The sequence below is a fragment of the Sceloporus occidentalis genome, unplaced genomic scaffold (assembly GCF_023333645.1).
Source record: "Sceloporus occidentalis isolate IW3139 unplaced genomic scaffold, rSceOcc1.0.p SCAF_6, whole genome shotgun sequence".
Lineage (NCBI taxonomy): Eukaryota > Metazoa > Chordata > Lepidosauria > Squamata > Phrynosomatidae > Sceloporus > Sceloporus occidentalis.
In genome coordinates, this window is record NW_028316986.1 from 98,022,229 (window position 1) to 98,048,448 (window position 26,220).

Consider the following 26,220-nt stretch of genomic DNA (forward strand, 5'->3'; position numbering starts at 1 on the left):
GTTTTGTACAAGTACAAAACTAGCAGTAATGTAGTGCATGGGTTCCTTTTATTGGACAGTGTTGTTTCATGATTCTGCCTACAATATTTACTAAAATCATACATTTCAAAATCATCAGGTCCAACCCCCTTTTCAATGCTGGCTCTCCAGTTAAATCTACTTGCTGGTGATGCTGTAGTTGGTGATCCTGCAGGACTCATTTAGGCCTGTTCCAACTCTGACGCTAGATAATATTGTAGGTAGAATCTTGTTTTGAATTTTCCATACCTATAATGTAATCTAATAGCTGAAGTCCAAAGCTCAATTACAGGTAAGTAACCATCAATTCTGTTCTGGTCCCTTAACAGTTTTATTTAAACAAAGTTGTAAAAATAGAAAACAAAGTACAGAAGATAAAACTTTGGAGTGCTATGACCTCCATCCAGAATTACTTGTATCAGTCATACATAGGACCAAAAGTGAACAAGAAAAACCGTAAGTGGTTAATACAGTGCATCCCCATTACCTGCTATATTGTGAATACATATAATTCCAATTATGATAGCACTAGAATGTAACGAACTAGTTTGAATATACTGTTGATGGTTTGGGTAAACGTTTAAACCACTGACTTGGTGGGGAAAAGTGAACTGTTTTTAGATTCCACATTAGTTGCTCTCACAAAATGCCATTTACAAAAGATCGATCCCAAACAGCCTAAATAAATAGTTTGTTGTAACACTCATTAGTTGTTTAACAACGGCATATCTGTGTCCATGGGCACTGGAGCAAGTTCACACAAATAAAATAATGTAGCTTCACTGGCTTCTGCTTCTGTCAATGGTTCTAGACGAACAAGTTTGCTTTGGGTTGGCTGCGGATCCAGATTGCTTTCCAGAAGTTCATCCACTTCCAATGGTTTATTTAGAGATGACCCTGGTTCTGTTGCCACATTTGCACTTTCCACTGCTGAGCCTGGATTTCCATCAAGGAGTGCAAGGAGAGGGAAGGCAGTATACTGAATGAGTTGTTTATCTATAGAAGAACAAAGAAAATCAAAAGGAATTGTCTAGCACACCCACAAAGAAATTTGTTTATTCTGACAAAAAAATGATTTTTAAAAGACATCTTACGATATACAATTTGCTACTTAGACTTATGTGAAATACAGAAACTGTTAGCCATTTTATGATGTTTATATCTGAACAGAAAGATTTTTAAAAATTAATGTATGCTGAATTATACACAATCTAGCATATTTTACACTACTATTTATTCATGTACTAACCTGCTTTGAGTTTACAGCTAGGCACATCTTGTGTAGTTTGTTGAGTACCATTAGCCTTCATAGTCTCAATTCCCTTTGTTTCTACCTAGGGAAAGATTGCATAATTATACAAATTTGACTACATATTAAACATTTTTATTAAGTTTAGGAACAGTTACAATATTCTGAAATGACTTTTAAAAATAAATAAGATAGACTGTGTCTCTAGAAAAAAACAGTAATGTATCTAGCACAAAACTGCCAGGTTTCTGAATGCTATCCAAAAGTTAAGGTACAGAAGTACTGAAATTCTAAATACCTATATACTGGCAACACCTACTAATTAATTACTATTCTAGTTTGACTAGTAGCATGACTAAATTCATGCCAAGTGTTATTAAATGATCCAAATACTCTTTTTCCAATTTTAACCAGTTCTCTGCTTCTGTCTTTTCCTCTTTGTCAATAGTACACTCTGTAGTGCAAAAAACCAAAAAAACAAAAACTCTCATGCTAATCTGTAATGTTTCTGCCACAGTAGGCTAGTAGAAACTCTAACAAAGACTATTAAAATGTAGAAAGTGCATCACATTTTTACTGGTTCATAAAATTTCAGTACTGGAATGCTTGGAAATGCAAACAATCAAACTGCAAGATCTTAATGTAAAATTTCAGCCTTATTAAGACAAATAAAATATACTGACATGCTATCTGCTAACTGAACAACTTGCCACCAAGAGTTGCAATTGCTGTACTAATTTAAAACTTACTTTTGTGCTATTGATATGTCCTGTAGGACTCATCTGCACGGAACTTGAAAAAAGCTGAACAAGACAAAATATACATGAATTTAAAATTCTGTGCTCTTTATATGAAACCGGTGATTTTTAAACTGCAAACCGGTATTTTGAGCTTGAACATTTCTATAGTAAAAATGCTCTACAGAAACCTTCACGTACAAATTTCTGTTTCAGTGGATGTTTCTGAACCTTTAGGGTTAAATCCAACATGATACTAAATTTTTTGCTAATGAAGAAGGACTCTTTCTTCTATCTTCCTGCAGTCTCCAGGACACCAAAAATCTACAAACTCTCAAATCAGGGAAGGCAAAATTCCCAGAATTCCACAGTATTGAGCCATGGCAGTTAAAGTTTCAGACTGAATTGTTTCTGCAGTGCAGCTGCAGCTCCAGTCTATTAATCTTTCAGAGCAAATTCTAAGGGCAACTGGGGGAAGACATTCTGACCTAGTTCTACTGATGGGGCTACTTCTATCAGCAAAATGAAAGCACTGGATACAGGCCATATGTCCTCAGTTAGAATTTGTTAATACAGAACCTCTAATGAATAACCATTTTTAAATAAGAAAATGCAAGTGTGTATTTTCCCTTCACAAAATCTTTGTGAAGAAGGAAAGAAAAACCAAAATAAGATACTGTGAATATTTACATCAATCAGAAGATCTGGATCTATGCTGAACTGCCGTCCTGAAAGCATAGCCTGGAAATCTTCTAAACTGCAATCGATGCTCTCAAGGTAATCAAGGAGTTCCACCCTTAAAATAATGTAAGAACACTTCATGAAGTTCTGTTTTCTGAACAATACAAACTTTTCACCTCAAGAAAAAGTTCTTTCAAGGGTGCAATGATATAAAAACAAGGAACACAAGATTAGTCTTTATGCTAACAATATCCTTGTTTTTCCCTTGCTATCCAAAACAGCATTTTAATTGCAGCTTAAAATTATTTTGAAGGATTTCTATTAACATTCTGGCCTGAAAATCCACTATGTCCCAAAGCAGACGGACCAAAAGAACTACGCTGGAACTGTGGCAACCGGTCCTGAACTGGGCCCAGTTCTTTCCAGATGGTGTGGCGCTGGTGTGCCATCCGACTGCATTCAGTGTGCGTCATATGAATGCCACGCCCCAAACATGGCTGGAAGCTGGTGCTTTTGGCCTGACTGCTTCAGGCTTAAGAGAAGACAAACTTGTTGTGTACTGACACCTCTGTAGAACAAAAACAAATCTAAGTCATATCAGGTATGTCCCTCAACTACTCCTATATTAGATACCTTACATTTCACCTAATGAAAATGTTCCCTTAAACACTGGACCAAAACATCTGAAAAAATGGCAAATAAATACTGTAAAGTTTATTGCCAGGCAGCAAAGAACATATTTGTAGATGGGGTGAAATGTCTTCCAAGTTAAAATGGCAGGCCTTGAAATTCCTAATTTTGTTGTGTACCTTCAATTCATTTCTGACTTACAACAACCCTAAGGTGAACCAATCATGAGGTTTTCTTGGCAGGATTTGTTCAGAGTTTGCCACTGCCCCTCTCTGAGGCTGAAAGAATGTGAATTGCCCAAGATCACCCAGTGAGATTCCATGGAAAAGCAGGGATTTGAACCCTGGTCTCCAAGTATCCTGGATCAACACTCAAACCACAACACCATGCTGGCTTTCGGTTCCTAATTTAGAGAAATATTATTTGGCAATTTAATTAGTAGTACTCACTGTGGCCCAAAGCAGACCAGGTTCAAATGGAAACGGAGGGCCATTTAGGTATAGCTGATGCATCTGTCTTTCTACTAAGTTTCAGGAACAAAACTGAACCAGTTACAGAATTTCTTTGTGTCTGAGGTGTTTGGACATGTTTACCTATGGGGTGGTCTCCAGCCTCCCCTTTTATCTCCAGGTTGGGGACAGGGCAGCTTCATCGGCAGCCCAGAGGCCCCAACCCAGCAGTTTTCAGGACCATGGAGAAGTGGCAAAATGCTGCTTTTCCGTGGTCCCAAAAGGCTTCATGCCCCAGGACACCACGACAGCCGCAGCCAAGGGAGACAGGCGCAACCATGGGCGGCCCTTTTTTCCCATGGCTTCGTTCTCACGGCCCTCTCAAGGTAGAGCAGCTCCTTTGTTGCGGCGCTGCAACCAGGAAGTGATGCCGTCATGACACCATTTCCTCTGCACTATGTTTGGGTGCTCAGTGGCGGCACCGGCATCATGGCAGCCCCCATGTAGATGGGAGGCCGCCATGACAACAGCGCAGCCACATAGTAGGGTTGCGGGGCGTGCGGACGCTCCGCCCCCGGGCAACCTTACTATGCGTTCAGGCCGGCGCAAAGCGCCGATCTGCACCAGACCAAAGTTAACGTATTTGTTCAACCCCTTCATGCCACTTCTTGATACATCCTAAATTTCAGCACAGTGATAAATTTAACCAAATTTAACCAAGGGGTATATGGGCTTGGAGACCTGTTTATAAGTGGTAGACCAGTATCAGAAGGACAACTAATCATTAAAATTGGAAGAATAGATCCCTAAGCCATTGAACAAATTTCAAGCCCTCATGTTTGCCTTTAGGTTATATAAGGATACAGGTACAACCAGTGCTCCCTTACAATGTTTGAGACATACTGCCTTGATCACTCTAAAGAGAATTAAAGGACTAGCCTACAAGATTTATAAAACAATTAAAGTGAGATATAGTTGTTAACTGTTTCCCCATAAGACTACATGAAATAAGTAACAATTTGTCAGACAGACGTTGGAGATGCTGTAATAATTCGGAATAACACTAGAACATGGGTGGGTTGGCTGCCCTAAAATAATTCAATTTCTTGATTGGTTGAACAAAGTAACTAACAGTAATCAGAATATGCACTTTCAAAATACTTTACTGATTATATCAATTTATGACAAAGAAAATGAAAATGCCCTATGTAAAGATCTTATATCTCCCTTACTGCATGCAGCAAGGGTAGAGATAGCAAGGACATGGAAGAACTTAAAAGCTTTATTCATTAATCGCTGCTTAGACAATCTGGACTCTTGTATTACTAGAGAAAATTACAGACAAATTCCAACTTGCCAGAGATGAAATAGCCAAAGACACTTTTGAGACTTATAGCATTTGTTTATAACATATATGGCACTTATAAATTTTGGCCATGGCCTGCTGTTGAACCACATGATATTCTGGAAACTATTATGATGAGCAGTATTTGGACATTGATAGTAGTTTTACTGATTATACTTTGAATCATGGAATGTTGTTTGGGTGGCTATGGGATAATTTACTATTATACTACATAAATACTGAATAAAAATACTTTTAAAAAGAGAAACAGTTCTCTTCAGATCTTACAGGCCCAAGCCATGTATTTTCTTTCAAAGGATGCTAAGACAAAAAATACTTAGGATGGGATATAAACGCAACCATGTATAACTGAGGACAATCACTAAGACTATTCAAAATTTAACAGGTATCAGGCATCTAATGATTCTAAACCTCTGCAAATGATCCATGGTATATTGCCCACACAACTGATGTTACTTAAGACCTTCACAATTCCTACTGGAATTCAGAACTCAATGAGTACTGAAGCCACATCTGAATCCCATGGAGCATACCTATTTCAGAAATCAATACATCAAAGTGCAATTTAAAAATAAAAATAAAAATACAAATGCCACTGAAAATCAAGCTATTAAAGGGAAAAGTAGTAAATATGATTTCAAGAAACTAACTTTCCAAGAAGATTGATATTCTGTGAAATCACTCCAGTCTCACTGAGTATAGAGTCCATCATTGAAACTGGATCTTCTGCTGTTAAAGTTGATTGACTGTTTAACTGAACTGCACTGGACATTAATGGGCTTGTACCATCTATGGAAGGACTGACAGAATCAGGCGATGTAACATTGACTGGTTCAGCATTTGCATTTTCTTGAATTACAGGCACATAGTCATCCTCATTGTCATCTTCTACTATTACAATGTCAGGACTGTAGCTGAAATACAAATGGAAGATTACAGTTAGATCATCTAGTCATGACCTTTCTTCTGAAGCTTAAGTGAAGAAAACAATTTTAATTTTTCCCATTAAGATTCTTTCTGAGATGGTGATCAGACTGGATAAATACATATATCATGTAACGTTTATACAGTGTTACTTTAGCAGTTCAAGATTATTACTCAGATCAAGAACAGTGATTTTCAACTAATTGTTTTTAAATTTGATAGAAGATTTGAAACATTTTTCAGTTCACCGAACACTACACCATAGGGAGTAGTGGTTAAATGCTGGTACTGCAGCCACTCACTCATAGTCACAAGGTTGCGAGTTCGATACCAGTTGGGGGCTCCAGGGTCAACTCAGCCTTGCATCCTTCCAAGATTGCTAAAATGAGTACCCAGCGTGTTGGGGGCAATTAGCTTACATGTTTTAAACCGCTTATAGAGCGCTTAAGTGCATTGATAAACACTATAAAATGTACTTGCTATTGCTATAGCAGCGGCGTGCCTGCCTCTGGTGGCACCTGGTGCAGGGGGCAGGGCTTCCAAAGAGGAAGGGGTGGGGCTTCCACAAAGGAGGTGTGGTGAGGCCAGGCTCCTTGCTACAGCTTGGTTTTCCTCAGGGGAAAGCCAAGCCAAGTGTGTGTGCCCTCCTACCCTTCATTGCTGTAGTTTGGTTTTCCCTGAAAACCGAGCTGCAGCAATGAGCAGCAGGGGCAGATGTGTGCTCAGTCTGGCTTTCATCTGAGGAAAACCAAGCTGCAGCAAGGAGGTGTGGATGGGCGAAAGCACTCGGCAAGGTTGAGCCTGGCCTCCTTGCAGAAGCCCCACCCCCTTCCATTTGCTGCAACAAGAAGGTGCAGGGGGCATGCATGCACTCAGCCTGGCTCCTTCCCATGGCCTGGTTCTCCTCTGAGAAAAAATGGGGCACAGCAAGGAGGGGAGGGGCAGGCAACGGGGTGTTGCCCCCCTCTTGAGTGTCACCCGGTGTGGTCTGCACCATCCAGACACACCCCAGTGATGCTGCTGCTCCATAGCATCTTTGACATCCCTTCAAGTATTTATACAGGGCTATCATATTTTTATTTATTTTTTTATTTTCATATCACCTCTTAATCTTCTCTTCTCCAGGCTAAACATCCCCAGCTCCCTAAGACGTTCCTCATAGGGCATGTTTCCAGACCCTTCACCATTTTAGTTGCCTTCCTTTGGACAAGCTCGTTTCTCAACATCCTTTTTAAATTGTGGTGCCAAGAACTCGACGCAATATTCCAGGTGGGGGCTGACCAGAGCAGAATAGAGTGGCACTATTACTTCCCGTGATCTAGACACTATACTTCTATTGATGCAGCCTAAAATCGCATTGGCCTTGCTAGCTGCCGCATCGCACTGTTGACTCATGTTCAACTTGTGGCCTACTTGGACTCCCAGATCCCTTTCGCATGTAGTCTCGTTCATCCAGGTGTTGAGGTGTCATATTGAGGAGGCAGCCAGCTTGTTTTCTGCTGCTCCAGAGACTAGGACCTGGAACAATGGATGCAAGCTACAGGAAAAAAGATTCCACCTCAACATTAGGAATAACTTCCTGACAGGAAGGGCTGTTTGACAGTGGAACACATTCCCTTGGAGTGTGGTGGAATCTCCCTCCTTAGAGGTCTTTAAACAGAGGTTGGATGGCCATCTGTCAGGTATGCTTTGATTGAGATTTCCTGCATGGCAGGGGGTTGGACTGGATGGCCCTTGTGGTCTCTTCTAACTCTATTATTTTATGATTCTAAATAACCTGTTAACAAATGTCTGTCTTGAACAACCACTGAGGCGTAGTAGATGCAGTACAGTAACCTTAAGTACATTAATACATAACCTAAAGAAAGACCTTACTTGGAATCTGAAGCAGTGTCCTCACTGGTTTCTGGAGTAACTGGAGCCTTTTCATCATCACTGATATCATCATCTGTGATATCATAAATAATGATATCATCAGACAACTGTTCCCTCTGATTTAAGCCATCGGTTCTGTTGTGTGGTACTTGCCCATTTACAAGCTGCAAGAAAGAAACCATTTCATAATGAAGTTTTTTTTAAAAAAAGAGACCCTCAGAGTAGATCAAAATTAGAAGATACTGAACTTAATAACCTGAAGCTAAAATGGATTTGAGTTGGGCTTACAAAAAGTTAAGATATTATGATATGCGAACTAGACAAACATTAGAAGGAAAATGTGGTTTTCTCATGAACTTTCATTCACAAAGACATTCATGAATTTTATTTATTTATTTGCTTGTTTGTATCCCGCTCTTTTCCCAGGACTGGGACTCAGACTGGCTTCACAGTATTTTTAAAAAAGTACAATAAAATAAAAAGTACATTGAACAGAATTTTTAAACTGGTCCAACATCGAACATTCCAGCCTGTCTTTATAGTAATTCCCTAAATGCCTGTGTGAACAGGTAGGTCTTCACCTGCTGGCAGAAGGCCATCAAGGAGGGAGCCATTCTGACCACCCTGGGCAGGGAGTTCCAGAGTTTAGGGGCAGGCATTGATAAGGCCCTCTCTCGTGTCCCCACCAACCGTGTTTGTGATGATGTTGGGACAGAGAGAAGGGCTTCCCCAGAGGATCTTAGAGTCCGGACCGGTTCATACCAGGAGAAACGGTCTGCCAAATAGCGTGGACCTGAGCCATGTAGGGATTTGTAGGTAATAACCAGGACCTTGAATTGTGCCCGGAAACAAACTGGCAGCCAAAGAAGCTGTTTCAACAGGGGTGTTGTATGGTTTCTGTAATCTGCCCCTGTTAATAGCCTGGCAGCAGCTCTTTGAATATGTATATGAATATACATATACTCCCACAACTACTGTTATGAGGAATTAAAATGGGTTACACATAGCTGTAACGTATTGTGTTGTAGCTGGAGGTGGTGGTGGATAGGAGTGACGTATGTTTGGTGTTCTTCCCTAGCAATTACACAACAAGAGTATCACTGTAACAAAATACAGAGGGCTTCTGTGGGTTCAACCTATTATAGGAAGGAAATCATAGTAAGGAAACATTTTCTTTTTCAGAAGTATATGTACCAATTGACTTGCATCCTGTTGGTTAGTCACAACTCATTCAAATCAATTGTTGAATGGTGAGTAAACACAGAGATATGTTCCACTGATTGAATGGATCTACTCTAGTCAGGAGTAACGTAATATAAGCCATTGTAGTCCTCCTCCTACCACAAATACCATTACAATGCTGAATGATGTAGTTTCTCCATGTTATCATCTTACATTTCTTAATCTCTCTCTCTAACATGGTATTCACACCCTTCACTAAGGGGAGAAACAGACTGGTGGAAGGGGCAGCTTGAAGCTGCCTCTTCTGAACACAGATTGGGTCCATGGTGAACGCACATCACAGCCCCAATCCACCTTTTCCCCAGCTGAAAAAGGAGCAGCAAATTGCTGCTTCTTTTTGGCTGGCAAAAAGCCGTCTTTTCCCGCTTTGCTGCAGCTGGAAGCTGGCTTTAAGATGCTCCAGTAGCGTATAATTGCTGTGCCGCCGGTGCACCTTGAAGCTGCCACATGTAAATGGCCAAAACGGCTTCAGGACATGCGGTGCATGAACGCCGTGCTCCAAAGCCACTTGGACGGCGATGGAAAAGGGCCATCTGTTTCAGCCCTAACTTTGGTAAGTATATTACAGAACTAACTCACATGGTGTTTATTTTCTGTCGGTTCTTTGATTATCTGCTGGAATACATTGGCCTTGGCAGTTCCATTTGTATTCAGAAGTAATGGACTAAATCAGAAAAGAAATATAAAAATAAAGATTTGAATTAAGTTTTTAAATAATACCTCTCAAGAAACAAAACTGTTTTACATTACCAAAATTCTCAACAACATATTTACCGTTTGCGTTTGAGACTCACAAGCTGGTTATTTTGAACAAGGGTAACAATGAACTGTACAATCTGCAAAGAAAAACAGAAATTTGCCTCAGACTACAATCTTAAACACAAGTAGTCCTCAGTTAACTAAATCTCTCACAAAAAAGTGCTTTTTTACAGTTTATGTCCACCCAGCTCCCAACTTTCCTTCCTTATTTTCTGTTCACTGGTAATTTTTTAGCAGCATAAGCACTGAGTTGGCTAGAGAAACACAGACGTTTAGTGTCAGGTTGCAGCAGCACACCTTCAGTAAGTATGCAATAAAGCTTGAGGTGGGAAAGCATGGGATTCTATTCTAGACAGTCCTAATGTAGCTATGTATGGCCTGCCTACAAGTGCTAAGATAAACAACAGCTCTTTCCACAATCTCTTACTGAGCATGCATGGACAAAAGAAAAGTGGAGAGCCACCTCACCCCCTTCCCACCCCCATTAAAAAAGGCTCGATCAGCAAGTTTGGCCACTGAAATGGAGGAAAGAAAAAAACCATTCCAGCCTGCCTTTTGGAAGAAAGTTTGAAAGGGTCTCCAGAAAGTTCCAATCATTTTACATGACCTGGTTGCTTCATTTAATATGCACATAATTTAAGTTTTAAATGCAAACTTAATTTGCTAAAACAAGCAACTGCTATTTTCTTTTGTGACTCAGGAACCCATCCCTGTTCTTTTTATGGGGAGAGAAGAACCGCTGGACTTGGTCCCCTTCCCCACTGCCATTCCCTTCTCCTTTTGTGTCATGTCTTTTTAGATTGTAAGCCTGAGGGCAGGGAACTGTCTAACAATTTCTAAGCTGCTCTAAGAGCATTTCTAAGGGGTGTGTGTGTGTGTAAAATTGTACCAAATTTTCTGTTAAAGAAGTAATGCCCAGGAGCCTATCTAGTTTGTGAACTATATTACACCTGTATGAACACTGCAAGTTCATCATATGTAAATTACATGTAAACTCATGGCACTATACAAATAAACGATAATAATAATAACTCCTCTGGCATTTGGTTTTATTAAAACAGAAGGAAATTAGCTATAACAAATGTTACAGATTCTCTAAGTGGATAAATATCAAATAAAATGAGATGCAGTGATAAGTATGAGGGATCTCACAATCCTGTGACTGTAGAAGGCCAGAGAGCTTCCACAGAAGTAATAAGACCAATCGGTAGAGTTAGACATCGAACAACTCTTCATATGATGGCCATGATCTCTACGATACCAATGGCCACGTGGTAATTTCTTATCATACACAATTGTGTATATATAACAAACTCAGGTATATCAGTTACTTATGTACAGTTCCATTATTACCATGTGCTCAACAAATATGAGCTTTCCCTCAGTCCCCAATCAAAGTCAGCACAGGAAAAGGTAAACTAGTTCTAAGGAAGCTTGGCTTTTTGCATTTACCTTGTGTAGGTGCTGCTATACTATTTAAACTACTAGTCTATACTGGAGACATGCCCATGTTTACAATAATCGAAGTTTACTGCTTAACACTAGGCAGTGCAAATTCACATGTGCTCCGCATCCCCAATTTTGAACTGCATAATAAAAGGATTTAAATTATTTTTTAAAATTATAAATGACCCAAAATAGGAATTACATAATTACCTTTCGAATAACTTGTTGTTGTTGCAGATGTTTTGCTCTCAGTTCTGATACTTCCCTCCAAAGAGATTCATTCTCTCTGTTTCAAAATGTTTACAGTCAGTGTAATGATTTATAATAGTTAACACAATAAAATACTTGCAAATGTAGCTGTAAAGTGGTATTAACAACCAGTAATGCGGCTGACAGTTTTAGGACAAAGCAGGAAACTTTGGACTTGGAAATCTAAATGTTGCTAGCTTTCCCTATTAAAATACTGTCCTCTGCTTCTGAAAAATTACATTAGACTGCATACATTCTCACACAATATTTACCTCTTCAAAGCAGAGAGCCTACATTCAATGGTCTCTTGTTTAATTTGAACCTTCTGTGCACTACTTATGATTTTAGACAAGTCCTCCTGACGAATTTTATTTTCTTCAGGCCTTGAAGAAGAAACCTATAAAAATTAACATCAGGAATAAGTGTTTTAAAATGGAACTGACATCTTATTCTTTTAAACTATTAACAAGTTGCCAGACTACAAACTGAAATGAAATCTTAAGAACACAGAAACAAAAATACTATCAGATGTTAACTTCAACAATACTTTGGACAGGTTCTACAAAACCTCTCACTTGCCTTTCTTTTAATGTGCTCCAGTAAGTCTTCCCGTCCTTGCTTGAAGTAGGGATGTTGAAACTCAACAGGGCCATCCCTTTCCAGTTTAACAATACCCGAGTCAACATGAACTACTTTACGAAAGCCATCTGAAAAGGACAAACAAACAGTATGCAAAAACCTACTAGAATACTGAAGGCTACAAGCCACAAACAGTAAAGTGAACAATTACAAAGTTTTTACAGCAAGATAGCTTTTCTATCTTTCTGTAAGTAAGAGATTTATCAAAAGGATATCTTTTAACTGGACAGAGGCTCAAAAACTGGACCCAGTTTGAATCCATTAGATTTTCTTGTTACCTCTGTGTCCACTGTTAGTCATTAACATAATGAGATTCACTCCCATCAACCATCACATCTTTGATTCCATTCTCAGTTTATACACTTATAGAACAAAATTCTTAGATGACAGACATGACTGAAGCTCACACAAATTATATGTTCATGCAGACCTGTAGCTGTAAGAATTAAACCCGTCAATGAAATCCATTCTCAGCATTTTCTTCTCCTTTTTGTTTTGGGAGATTCAGAACACACTGATCACTCAAAATAAGCAGAACATTTACTTTTGCTTCCCTTGTATACTGCTTCAGCCAAGGACTGCAGCTGTACACCATACAACACTATCTGCACTCAGACTATCAAGTAAAGTAAAATGTACTGCTGACAAAAAGACCACCTGTGCACTAAATTAAATTGAAGGTTTGGTGTTTTAAATTAAGAATATAATCTTGGAAGCAATTCTGCGTATTATTATCGAACTCACACATATTTAGTTGTCTCACAAAGCTTGCCATGTTGTTGTGCTTGAAGTACTTTGGAAGAATCTCTTTGGCAAATCTTTGTTCATCCAACACAAGGAAACTCTGGCCATTCTGAAATTAAAAATCATATACAATTACACTGACAATTTGAATAATACAGTTAGAAACATAAAGCAGTTTCATGACCTTAATGAACCATATCCAATACGAGCATTCTGAATATAAGATAAATCAGCATCAGAAATACTGGACACTGATTTATTAAACTTGGTACAGGCAAACTGAAAATGTTTGTAAATCTTTCTGGGTTCTTAAGAATTTAAGGCCACTACGAAACATCAATGAGCCATTTTCAATGGATACATGTATATTTGCCAAGAGCTGAGTTACTGTGTGCCTTCAATTGTTTCCAACTCATGGTGACCCTAAGGGGAACCTACCACAAGGTTTTCTTGGCAACATTTGTTCAGAGGAGGTTTGCCTTTGTCTTCCTCTGAGGCTGACAGAGTGTGACTTGTCTAAGGGCACCCAGTGGGTTTTCAGAGCCAAGTGGGGATTCCAACCCTGGTCTCTAGAACTGTTGTCCAACACTGGGTCTTACATAAGGGCTTGTGTAGGTGTAGAATCTATTTACAAGCAAAAGTGTAAATAGGAACAAACTACATGGAAGACCAAAGTAACATTTGGGAATGCACAAACATGGAATAGCAATTATCTCTAATCCTACCCCTTATGTACTGAGATGGGCTTCAAAACAAACACCCACAACAAAAAAGCAAGCTATAAAGCATAGAATAAAAACAAGGCAAGAAGTATGGTAAAGCAAACAGACTAACTCCAGCCCCAAGTTTTAATATTCAAAAGCCCTTAGCAATCCACGTGCTCCCACTGACCAACCACTTGCTGAATGGAGACATTTCTTATTTTCTAGATGAAGCAGGTTCCCATAAACCTAAGTCCTATTAACAAGCCTCTTTAGCCTTGAAGACATTAAAATGAAGCTAACTTAATGAATGTATGCACCCTGGGATCCATTTCATTTTAGAAAGTGGAAACCTCTGAAAGAATAGAATGAAACTGGCTTTCTTCACATTTCTCTAATAAAATTAATAGGAGTTCTTTGGAATAAAAGTAGACACAACACAGCACTACTTTATAATCCTCCAAATGGAAGCAAGAAAGGCCACAATAAAATCACAAGACCTAGAATGAATACTCTGTTTATCCTTTGCCCAGTAAGACTGTGTTCTATTACTGTATGTAGATCTTAGCTCAATGAGCACTCAATGAAAGATTAAATATGGAAAAACTAAAAGTCATACATCACATCCATCTCCTGCTCAATCAATCAATCATTTATTCAGTCATTGAGCAGTATAAAATATAATAAAAATATAAATACTGAGATAACAGTATAAACAAAACAGTACAATTATTGGAACAAAAGTCAGAAGGGCAAAAGGGCAAAATCAGATCAAACTTCATCGACCATCATCAATTGTATATCCACACCTCAAAGTATTTCAGATCATTTGCTCCTGAAAACCTCACCAAGTTCGTAAGTGAAAAACATACCCATCTAACATACAATTTCTACAGCTTGGGCTCTCTAGCCATATTCGGTCTGGGCTATCACTCTGGGTCCACTAGATGGGGAATCAGTAAAATGGGGACATGGTAAATCCTTGTTCTCCTTGCCTTTTTTACTTCCCATCTTACTGAGATATGGAGCAGATCAGACTCCAATATCCAGCACTACAGTCTCTACTGCAGGAAATCCAACATTGTCACTGGGTTGCTAATTAAGCTATCTTTGAAAGGATAGTCTCTCCCCCACCTTCTCATGACAGGCAATTACTTGGCCGGGGTGAGCGGGTGGGTAGGTTAGTGGGAATCAAGAGTGAACATTAATTTCAAGTCAGATGAACTATATCACACTATTTGGCTACATTTACAGGGAGTGTGGTGGTTCCATTTATTCCTTGCCAGCCCTGCAATAAAACAGGTGACAAGCAAGTTCGCTGAATAAAGGTATAACTGTTTTGTGGATTTTGAATGTTATTGTACTTTGCTATATGACCAACACAACTACACCTGAATATGTTTCCAGATGACTAAATGTAACCCAAATGAAATGCAACCACTGACAGAACAGTCAATTCCCACAATATCTTAATTGTTTTATTTGATGAGAAACAGTTGTCTAATCAACTAAATTTAGCTCCCAAGAGCAGGGCTAGACTCAGTAGGAGGAGTGAAGACAGGAGGAAGGTATATCAACCATCTAAGATATGTGGATAACACCCTACTACTAATGGAAAGCATCATAGATTAGGAACAATTACTATGGAAGGTCAAGGAAGAAAGTGAAAAGGCAGGGCTGCTGCTGAACATAAAGAAAACAAAAATAATAACCACAGAGGAGATACATAAATGCGAATCAGACAATGAAGAAATTGAAATAATCAAAGATTTATTGTACCTAGGATCAAACATCGCCCAGAATAGAGATTGCAGTCAAGAGATAAGATTAGTAATGGGACAGAGCTAGTGAAGATCCTAAAGATATAGAACAAAACACCTGTTAGAATTGTCTAGGTCATAGTATTCCCAATCACTATGTATTGATGTGAGAGCTGGACTGTGAAAAAAGCAGAGAAAAACAAAATCAACTCATTCGGGATGTGGTACTGGAGAAGACTGCTGAGGATACTGTGGACAGCCATAAAGACAAAACAAATGGGTCCCTGAATGGATCAGGCCAGAAATACCACTGGAGGCCAAGAGGATTAAATTGAACCTGTGATACTTTGGCCACATCATGAGAAGGCACGGCTCACTGGAAAAGACAATATTGCCAGGAAAGGTTGGGGGTAGGAAGGTATATCACACACCAGATGGCTAGACTCTGGTCCAAAACACACTGCAGAAATAATCCAATTTGAGACCTCTTTCTCTGGCTCAATGCTAGGGAATTCTGGGAACTGTAGTTTTGTGAGACATGTAGCTTCTCTGTCACAGATCTCTGGTGCCACAATAAACAATAATTCACAGGATTCCCTAGCACTGAGCCAGGGCAGTTAAAGCAGTCTCAAACCGGATTATTTCTACAGTGTGTTTTGGACCACAATTAGGGAGGTCATAGGCATGCATTTGCAGGAAATGAGCAGAGCAGTGGAGGACAGGGAGACTTGAAGATGTCTCATCCACAGGGTCGCCAGGAGTCAAAGTTGACTCAAGGGCAGTTAACAACAACAACAAAATTTATACTTTTGGTTAGGTGAGGAAGAAACTGGCAAAACTGTCTCTGAGTATTCCTTGTGAAAGAAAACCTTATGAAATTAATGGTGCCACCTTAATTCAACAGGCAACTTGAAGGCACATTATCACACAATGGTTAGTTGGGAGTATAGAACCCTTCCTAATTACAATTACTTCATAATTGCATGCTTATAGCTAATGTCCCTTTGTTCTGTTGCTTTTATTATGTATTTATGCAGTCTGGTGTCTATCAAGGAGGAAGGCTGGAGATTTGATCTGTAGTGACTGTTCTGCTTGGAGCAGAAGGAGTTATGATGGCAGCAATAGGAGGAGCCAGGAAACAGGAGTTACCAACTTCGTGCTTACTTGGTCTGCTTGGAATTAAAACCTCACATGGGCGCTACTGACAGAAGGACATATATATGGCAGAGTAAAGACTACATATTTTGTTTCACTTTTTGTTTGCCAGCACTCTTCTTTTCACTGTGAAGCTCTGTGGAGCTCCATATCTTTGAAGCAGTTCTACAAGGGCTAAGAAACTTGGGGGTAAGATATCTGTAGAAAGATTTATATATAACTAAGGAAGAAACAGCAAGGAAATATAAAAACATGAACCTTGAAGAAATGGACAAAGGAGACAGTAAGCTGACAAGTCAGAGAAAGAACCTTATAAACTGCAACATCCTTGGTAAGGGACTGCCAGAAAAGGAAGTTGAACGTAACAGGTAGTGGGCTGGAAATCTGGATTTGGGAAAGTATGAGAAATGAAGAAAGAAGGGACCCTGCAAAGATTTACACACAAAACATGGGGACAAAAGAGGCTGTGCATTACTGGCAAAAAGAAGAAGGCTGAGAGGACTAAGAGTCACAGTCTGAAATGGCCTTCAGTTGACAGGTCTGGAGCCCAGACCTAGACATGATGCTGAACCAGCAGCAGTATTAGAGCCTGCCAGCTGAAGTTTCCATTGTAACAGGTTTGTGAAAGGGAGACCCTGAGGCAAAGGCGGAGAAATGCTGTTCTCCAGAGGTTTCCATCAGTCCTAGTCAGCCTAGCCAATGGTGAGGAATAATGTACAGTAAGTTGCAGTGGAACCACATCTCAAAAGCCACAAATTCCTGTTGACTTCAGGCAGTTACCTTGACAAGAGATCAAGGATCTTCAAAAATATTCAAAGCATGTGTTCTGCATACAATGTATAGCATTGCAGGAACATTACCAAATGTTTTCTTTCTTTCCTACATCAACTGATGAGAATGCATAACAAATTAAGATAAACAGTTATACAGCTGTAAGGAATCAAGTTTCTTCTTGCATGGTTGTGTATTATTCTGAATCTAGCAACTAACTGCTTGGTTCATTGTTGCAAAATTATTTACTGGTCTCTGGCCAGGGACTCTTAAATACAGGGAATAAAGGGTTTTGCTCCTTGTTGCCTTGGAGGCAATGGATGATCTGCAAAGTGTACAAGTCTCATATCATATACATCAGTAATTCTTACAATAGTCTTGTAAACTCGATCACAAATCTGACCTGGATAGTTCTTGGCTAATTCCTGACACTTAATCAATATTCTACCTGAGTCTATAATCTTATTATACAGTATAGGCAGTTGCTAGACCATGTTAATGAGTTTTATACAGATGTTATCCTCAGCAGTCACATCAGCAAAAACCACATACAAAAACACTAAATGGGAACATTTTCTTAGGTGATACTAATTCTTTTATAGATATCGTAACTTGGCAGAAGGGCGAAACACACAGGACCTGAACTAAGCTCTACTAGGTCCTTAGCATGCTCTCAACTCCATCCACTTTCCTATGCTAGTGATGTCCTGCCAGTGTTCTGCTGCCATTAGCCTATTACTGATAAAAGTATGATGTAGCATGAATATACATTCATTATTTTCATCATTTCTGACTTCTGGCAACCCTAAGGTGAATCTATTTATTTACTGAACTTCTTTTCTGCCTTTCTTCCAAAATGGGTTCCAAAGTGCCTTACAAAAATTTAAAAAGATCCAACTAAAACATTAATTTACAAAAGTTAAAAAGGAATTAAACATTATTTAAAAAATTAAAACAGCTAAAACACTAAAAATACTTAAAACATATTTTAAAAGAGTTTCAACAAAATAATTGTTTGTGTGTGTATGTATGTATGGGGGGGGAGAGGGGGAGAGAGAGAGAGAGAGAGAGAGAGAGAGAGAGCATACACTACCTCCCACACTGCTCAAAAGCCTGCCTAGATAAAAATGTCTTCACCTCCCGGTGGAATGAAAGATGGGAGGGAGCCACCTAGACCTCCTGTGGAAAGGGGTTTCCACACAGCTTGGGAGCAGCCATGGAGGCTCTTCCCTGAGTCCTCATCAACTGCACCTGTGAGGGTGGTGGGGCTGAGAGAATGCCCTTCCTGCAGATCTCAATACACAACTTGGTTTATATAAGGAGATGTGACCTTTCAATCTATCACAGGATTTTCTTGGCAGAATTTGTTCAGAGACAGCTTGCTCTTGTCTTCCTCTGAGGCTGAGTGACTTGTCCAAGGTCACCCACTGGGTTCCCATGGCTGAACAGGGATTCAAACTTCAGGTCTTCCAGTGTCCTAGTTCAACACCCACACCACTACATCACGCTAGCTTTCATACATTCATTACACTGATATATCTTCTGTTGTGTTAGAAACTGTGATTCAGTAGCAATCCTATACCAACCTGGTGGAGAAAGGATTGTAGCATTTTCTGATTTTGTTTTTCTGATTCTGATCTATTTCCTGATACCTTCAAATGAATGACAAGCCTATTTTAGCCTATTAAACAGGCCATAGCTCAGAACCAAGTATCAGGAGCAAGTAAAAACTTGTATACCCAACAGATCATATGCTAAAAATAAACAATCACCATTAGAAGTGTAGGGAGTGTGATACAATGACACTGTAAGAAATGAATGTCTCTGGTATCTGGACACTATTTGCCTTAGTCATCCAAAGACTGTGTGTGGAAATTGTTTATCCTATCTTATCATGAGGTTCACATCTGCACAAGACCCAAGGCAGACAAGAAGAAACCCTATTTTATATTGTTAGAAGCAAGGAGAAAAAATATGGTGTAATAACATGTTTTGGGAATGCTACTTGCCATAATCTGTAGTCCTCTAATCAAAGAAACACTGAACAGATTGAATGATTAAACAGATCCATCAGCCATAGCAATATAATAATAATAAAATTTATTATTTGTATACCACTTTTCCTTAGATCAAAGCGGTTTACAGACCAATAAAACTGTTACAATATGAACATAACTGCTCTGACACAGGCATACAAATATAAATCTATGTTAATATTTTGGGGACTCAGGGAAACAATGTTTATGTACATTTAGGGGGAACAAAAATAGTGAACTGAGTATTTATATAAAGCCACTATTACTCTACGGAATTCCTCCATACAGCATATACAGTAAGTTTAGATTTCACTATACTGTACAGTGTAGTCTGAAAACTGATAATATGCAGCTGGGAAAATGGGAGGAAGACATTAAGTGTTTCTTAAGCACTTAACAATGTTTACAGAGCACCCTTGATATCTGCTGGGGTTTAGTCCCAAGACCCTCCATGGATACCAAAATCTATAGATGCTCAAGTCCTATTACAGCTGGCCCTCTGTATCCACAGATTCCATCATCCACGGCTTGGAAGTATTCAAAAAGAATATACATTTCAAATAGCAAATATTGATTTTTCCATTTTATCGAAGAGACACTATTTGACTATCCATTATATTTAATGGGACCTGAACATCCATGGGGAGGGTGTGTGTGTCTGGGAACCAAACCGCAATGGATACCAAGGGCCCACTCTATATACAATGGGGTAGTAAAATGGCTTGTATAAAAGGATAAAAGCAATGTTCACAATTGTTTTGAATATTTTCAAGCTGTGGATGCTTGAATCCGTGGATATGGAGAGCGGACTGTGGATATTGTTGAAATCAGAACTGAAAGTTATTAACCTTTAACATGTGTATAGTATTTCATATACGGGATAGTACATACTATTTCAAATATAATACAGCTTGATGAAATGAGTCCTGCCCTACAAATGTTTAAGCCACAATAAACTTCTTTAAAATATAAAGCGTTTCTAATGACACCCAAAATAACTTTTAAAGTGATCTTAAAAGACAGAGTTGCATCACCACCCAGGATTGCAAAGGTGTCTTTAAAATCTGCTTTGCCTAAAACTATGGATGAAATCCTGCTAAGACATAAAACAAGGCAGGAACCAGAAGCTCCGAGATTCCTATCTTCAGAAAATCCCCAAGATGGGTGTTTGGAGCAAAACACTAAGAGATATTGCTGCGTGTTTTCAAGTGGTTCCCAACTTATGCTGACCCTTAGAAATGCCTATCATGGGGTTTTCTTGGCAAGCCTCTTCAGAGGGGAGTTTGTCATTGCCATCTTGAGGCTGAAAAAGTGTGACTTGCCCAAGGTCACCCAGTTTGCTATGGGAAACCCAGGATTCAAACCCTGGTCTCCAGAGTTGTAGTCCAATGCTAAATTTAGCATGTTTTACAATTGTAGCTTTTGTGTGTAAACACAACATTCATCTGGAGGCAGGGGACGCATGATAGGTCAGCCTCTGCTCTCCCATCCTCTGTTGTGGCTGCTGTTCCTGACTGTCACAGGGGTCCCAAACACACGGGAGAAATAATCCAGTCTGAGACTGCCTTAACTGCCCTGGATCAATGCTACGAGGGAATCTTGGGAACGGTCAGAGGGCTCTAGTGCCACAATAAACTACAATTCCCAGGATTCTCTAGCCCAGAGCCAGGGGAGTGAAAGCGGTCTCGAACTGGATTAGTTCTGCAGTGTGTTTTGGACCCAAGGCTACAGAACACTGTCTGTGTTGTAAGCCTCCTCGATCCTGCGGGAGAGGCAGGTAGAAATAAAATGTCTTTCTTCAGAGGAGGCTCTGCCATGGCCTACCTCCGAGGCTGAGAGAGTGTGACTTGCCCAAGGTTCCCAGGGCTAAGCAGGGATGCATGGCCTCCAACTCCGGTGTCAGGGACGCATGTCGGACACGTGCGTGTGCTCCATTTCTGACCCATGCTGGTCACATCCACTCTCAATGCCCATTTACATTAAGGGAACGGAGGGAGGGCAGGCCCTCCCAGACTGGCCTCCCATTGGAGGACAGAAGTGTCTTACTCCCACCCGCTCGGTTTTAAGCTGTTTTAGTCTGACTATGTTAATTATTACTCGACTGCTATTATTATATGGACAGTGGAGGGCTGGGGGCTGTGTAGCTGTCGAGGTGTGTTATGTATTTTTAGGCTTTGCTGTAACCCGCCTCGGTCCATGGGAAAGGCGGGATATGCACACATCTTCATTATTATATTGTATCATTGCATGTAGCAGTGGCACAGCGAATACGGTGCTCTTCCCCCACAAGGACAATGGAAAGGGGGTCTCACAATGGAGATCCCTCCCCGAAGGGAGCAGCCTCGGGAGAGTCCGGGGCCTGCACCCTCAGGTTAAGGGCCGGGGAACCAGCCTCTGACAGAGAAGCGGCCCCTTCCGCCTCAGAGTCACCAAAAAAGCGCGGCCAAGGCCTGGCCACGCCCCCTTCTCACTCGAGGCCTTTTATCCGAGCGAAGGGGCCGACGGTGGCCGCGGAGGGACATGAGGAAGGCCTACCTGGTTCCAGGTGATGAGCTGGTTGCTCGGAGCGTCGCCTACCAGCGCCCACAGTTTACTCAGGAAGGCCGGGACCGCCGTGCTTGCTGCTGTCGTCGACGCCGCCGAGGCCGATGAGGCGACCGGTTGCTGCTTCATGGCGCCTGAGTGGAACAAGAAGAAGGACCCAAGCTGCTGCCGCCGCTGGTGCCGCCGTCTCTCGGCCTCAACGAACACTATACTGCGCCTGCGCGGCGCGCTGAACGCGCAGGTTCCTTGAAGGGCCTGGCCCCGCCTTCCCTACCCTCCTTTTTTTTTTTTACATAACGCTCTCCACGTGCGCGGCCCTCACGTGCCACAACAGCGCGGCCGCTGGGCTTTGATTGGAGGACGAAGAGGAGGACGCTCGCGACGCGGCCATTGGCTGGGAGGGGCGCGAGGATCGCTCGCTGGAAGGGAGGGGGTGGGAAAGAGGGAGGGGATGGAATTTTCCACTGGTATGCAAAGTAAGGAACGCGACTGACCAATCAGGGAAAGGCTTTAAGAAGGGAAGGTGGGACTCGGGCAGGAGAGGCGTGTGTAAGGAAAGGGAGGGAGGCCAGCCTATTAGCCACGTGGGGAAGGAGGCAGTCGCCATGGCAACGGGTCAAGAGTGGCTGAGGGGAAGGGAGGAATATACTCTCCTGAGGGGGAGGTTCACCGCCTCTCGTGTCTGTGTTTTAGCCCTATTACATCCTTTAAAAAGATGTTATACAGGGGATTGGGCTATTATTCTACAGAATGCCATAGCATCGAGCCATGGCTGTTAAAGCGGTGTCAAACCGGATTAAGTTCCACACTGTGGATGAGGCCCAAGCGTTCAACCACCAAGAAAAATGGAAGACATGACCAAATCAAAGCTAAAAACACTCATATGAATTCATTTCATGTAGTTGATTTGCGGCTGTAGGACATATACTGTATTTTATTAGGTCTTTTTCTGAGGAAGCTATCTCCTGTCAGTATGCCTTCTTGGCTTGCAATGTGCTTTCAGAACTAAGAGAGACAAAGGCTTAGAATTGTGTTTTACTAGAAACAAACCCTTGACTGTATCTGTGTTTAGGGGCCCAAACAGAGAGGCCAAAATAAAGCTGCTTCCGGTCACTTTGGAGGCATGCTGTTTAAATGATGCCTGTGTCCTAAGAGGCCAGAAGCTGCGCCAAAGCCACACTCCAGTCTTAAGGACTGGGGCACACTTTTGGTGCAGCTTCTGGCCTCTTAGGACACAGGCATCATTTAAACAGCATACCTCCAAAGTGACCGGAAGCAGCTTTATTTTGGCCTCTCTGTTCAGGCCCTAAGTTGTTCCTTTCATTTGTCCGTTGTGCTGGAGTTAAGGGGGGGGGGGAACCCTTTCAACATTTGCATTGTGTCCTCAAGCAGCCCACTCCCTAACACCACATTTGCTGTCCTTTCCCCCTGCGGCTGCATCCACACTGCAGAAATAATCCAGTTTGAGACTGCTTTAACTGTGCTGGCTCAATGTTAGGGAATTCTGGGAACTGTAGTTTAGTGAGACATTAGAAAGCTGCAGTTACACAATAAACTACAATTCCCAGGATTCCCTAGCACTGAGCCAGGGCAGTTAAAGCAGGCTCAAACTGGATTATTTCTGCAGTGTGCTTTGGAGCTTAGGCGTGCTCAAAATGGAGGGCATTTTGGAATTCTTCCTGGACAACATCTAGGGCATAATTGGGTGGAGGAGGACATCTGGTCACCCTGGCATATATCAGGAACAAAGGCCAGTTTGATCTGGTTAGCTTTGTTTCTATTAAAAGTGGGACAATTTTAGTTGCAGCATTTGTTCCTATATAAACCATCCCTGTTAAGAATCTGTATTCCAAAATAGGTTATGACAGGCACTGCTCATTTCTTTGTTCCTTTTTTGCATATTGTTTTTTCAGTGGTAGCTTGGAAGTAACACAGCCAATACATTGTTTGAAATTAATTCCCCCAATTTCATGTTTCCCACTTCCCCCAGGGCCAGGGCCTAAATACCCTGAGGGCCCCAGATCCCTGAAATCTAAGTAGTATGAGGTCTGGTTAGTACTTGGATGGGAGATCACCTAGGAATACCAGGCTCTGTAGGCTATATTTCAGAGGAAGGGACTGGCAAAACCATCTCTGAGGATTCCTTGCCTTAGAAAACCCTTTGAAATTCATAGGAGTTGCCATGAGTCAACAGATGACTTGAAGGCACAGACACACTGGGCAACTAACTGGTTTATTATAGGGGCTGGACTCACTATTAAGTTGTGTTAGTGGCTTGTATGGAATGATGGGAGGGGTTAATAGCCGAAAAGTAACTTTTCTAACTTATTTCATAACGGTGTCTAGTGAATCTGTTTTAACAAGAAAGTTATATGCTCCCTGTAATTGGCCCCAGTCAGCATTCTGGCCACAGTATTTTCGACCTGCTGAAGTTTCTAAACAGTTTCCAAAGGAAGCTGCATGTAGAGTTTGTTACAGTACAGTAGACCCTCCACATTCACATTGTAGACCCTCCTGAAAGTGGGGGGAAATGCAAATAAAAATACACTTTTTTTAACCTGAGAGAACACCTCTCTATAAATCTCTAGGTCCTCCAGCGCACCTCTGTGGCCAGCCTTGTGGAAGTTGACCATAGAAGTGCACTAGAGGACTACAGATGACTAGAGAAGTGTTTTCTCTGGAACAGTGGTTCTCAGCCTTCCTAATGCTGTGACCCTTTAATACAGTTCCTCATGTTGTGGTGACTCCCAACCATAGAGGAGTGGTTTCTCTGTTCCTAAGATCATCGGAAATATGTGTTTTGGGTCTTGGGCGACCCCTGTGAAAGGGCCATTCAACCCCCAAAGGGGTCATGACCCACAGGTTGAGAACCGCTGCTCTATAAATTTCTAGGTCTTCCGGCGACACATTGGAGGACATAGAGATTCCTAGAGAAAACATATTAAGTCTGTGAATACCGATAATCAAACTTACAAAGCCACAAATGGAGTGGATATGGAAGGCCAACTGTAATCCAAATGGGATGTGATCAAATAATGTGTCACTGTAGCCAACCTTTAACAAACTAGCCTGATGAACAGTGAAGAAGGTGAAAGTTTGCACAATGCAGTCAGCCCTCCATATCCACTGTTTTTTATCTGAGAATTCAAGCATCCACAGCTTGAAAATATTTGAAAAATATAAAAATTCCCAAACGCATACCGTAATAAAATAATAATAATAAAATATTTATTTATATTTATATCCCGCCTCTTCCGCTTTGAGGATCGAGGTGGGTAACATCAGAGTTTATACAATATAAAACAATAAAAACAACAAGCCCCACAAGACCCCGGGCCAACCCTCCCTCCCAAGTATAAAATTACACAATAAAACATGGTTAAAAATACATAACAATATGACAAAATTAATAAACAAACCACGAATAAGAAAAATAATAAAAGGAGGGGGATTCAATTGGTTCTGGACATTATCAATCGGGGAATTTTGCCATTTTATGTAAGGGGCACCATTTTACTATTCCATTGTATATAAAGGGGCTTGAACATCCAGTCGATAGATTTTGGTCTCCAAAGAGGTACCTAGCAGGAAACTCCAGTGGATAGCAAGGACCCACTGTATTTTGGAACTGTAGTTGGTCTTAATAAATGTATTACCTCACTGAGATGTTTTGATAAGCCTTTCTTTTTATTACAAAAGCTTCATTCAAGAGTCCTTCCTTAGAGATTCATTTCCTACAGATTACTCTGCATCTTCTGTGTGGTGAACACTGCTGCCACCTGCCGAGTAAAGGTGGTTTGCTTCAGCACATACACAAACTTTCCACAATAGTATATCCTCCAGATACGTTGGATAAGACTATGCTTTCCATTACCTCAGCCATTCATGAACACATTTTTTTTCTGTTTTTCTTTTTCATTAGGAAAAAAAGAGCTGTTCAGAAAAATTGAAAAGACACGTTTTTGCACCCTTTGCAATTTGAAAACCATTTTGTATTTTTAAGTACATAAAATGGGTTATATATATAACATTTTTGTCATAAAAGTATAATATTTGGTATGTTAAAAGTACAGTTTATTAAAAAAAATTACAAATTGGACTTTTAAATTTTAGGTTAGAAATGGGGTTAAGAAGTTGTGAAGGGCTATCTGAACTAGAAGGCATCTCTGTAGTTTTCCCAATTAATGAGGAACAGGGGGAAAACCCCAATAAAAATAGAAGAAACCATGAATATAAATAAAACAA

The 26,220-nt window shown here is 40.7% G+C and overlaps 1 protein-coding gene across 3 annotated transcripts; it reads right to left on the bottom strand.

Annotated features, from left to right (window-relative positions):
• Positions 1-325: 325 nt before the first annotated feature.
• Positions 326-22,221, bottom strand: HSF2 (heat shock transcription factor 2). 3 transcript variants are annotated; one of them, XM_089530480.1, is made up of 13 exons: positions 21,967-22,221; positions 13,009-13,117; positions 12,205-12,332; positions 11,898-12,022; positions 11,587-11,662; positions 9,946-10,007; positions 9,751-9,835; positions 7,930-8,093; positions 5,781-6,044; positions 2,695-2,800; positions 2,017-2,070; positions 1,268-1,352; positions 326-1,014 (listed from the first exon to the last, which is right to left on the bottom strand). In XM_089530480.1, the coding sequence occupies exons 1-13, from the start codon at positions 22,102-22,104 to the stop codon at positions 725-727; spliced, it is 1,686 nt and encodes a 561-aa protein (XP_089386606.1). In that variant the 5' UTR covers positions 22,105-22,221; the 3' UTR covers positions 326-724. The 3 variants fall into 3 exon arrangements, with proteins under 3 accessions (XP_089386606.1, XP_089386609.1, XP_089386608.1); XM_089530483.1 differs by lacking the exon at positions 21,967-22,221 and adding an exon at positions 18,982-19,025; XM_089530482.1 differs by lacking the exon at positions 2,017-2,070 and having other exon boundaries at positions 21,967-22,219.
• Positions 22,222-26,220: the final 3,999 nt, after the last annotated feature.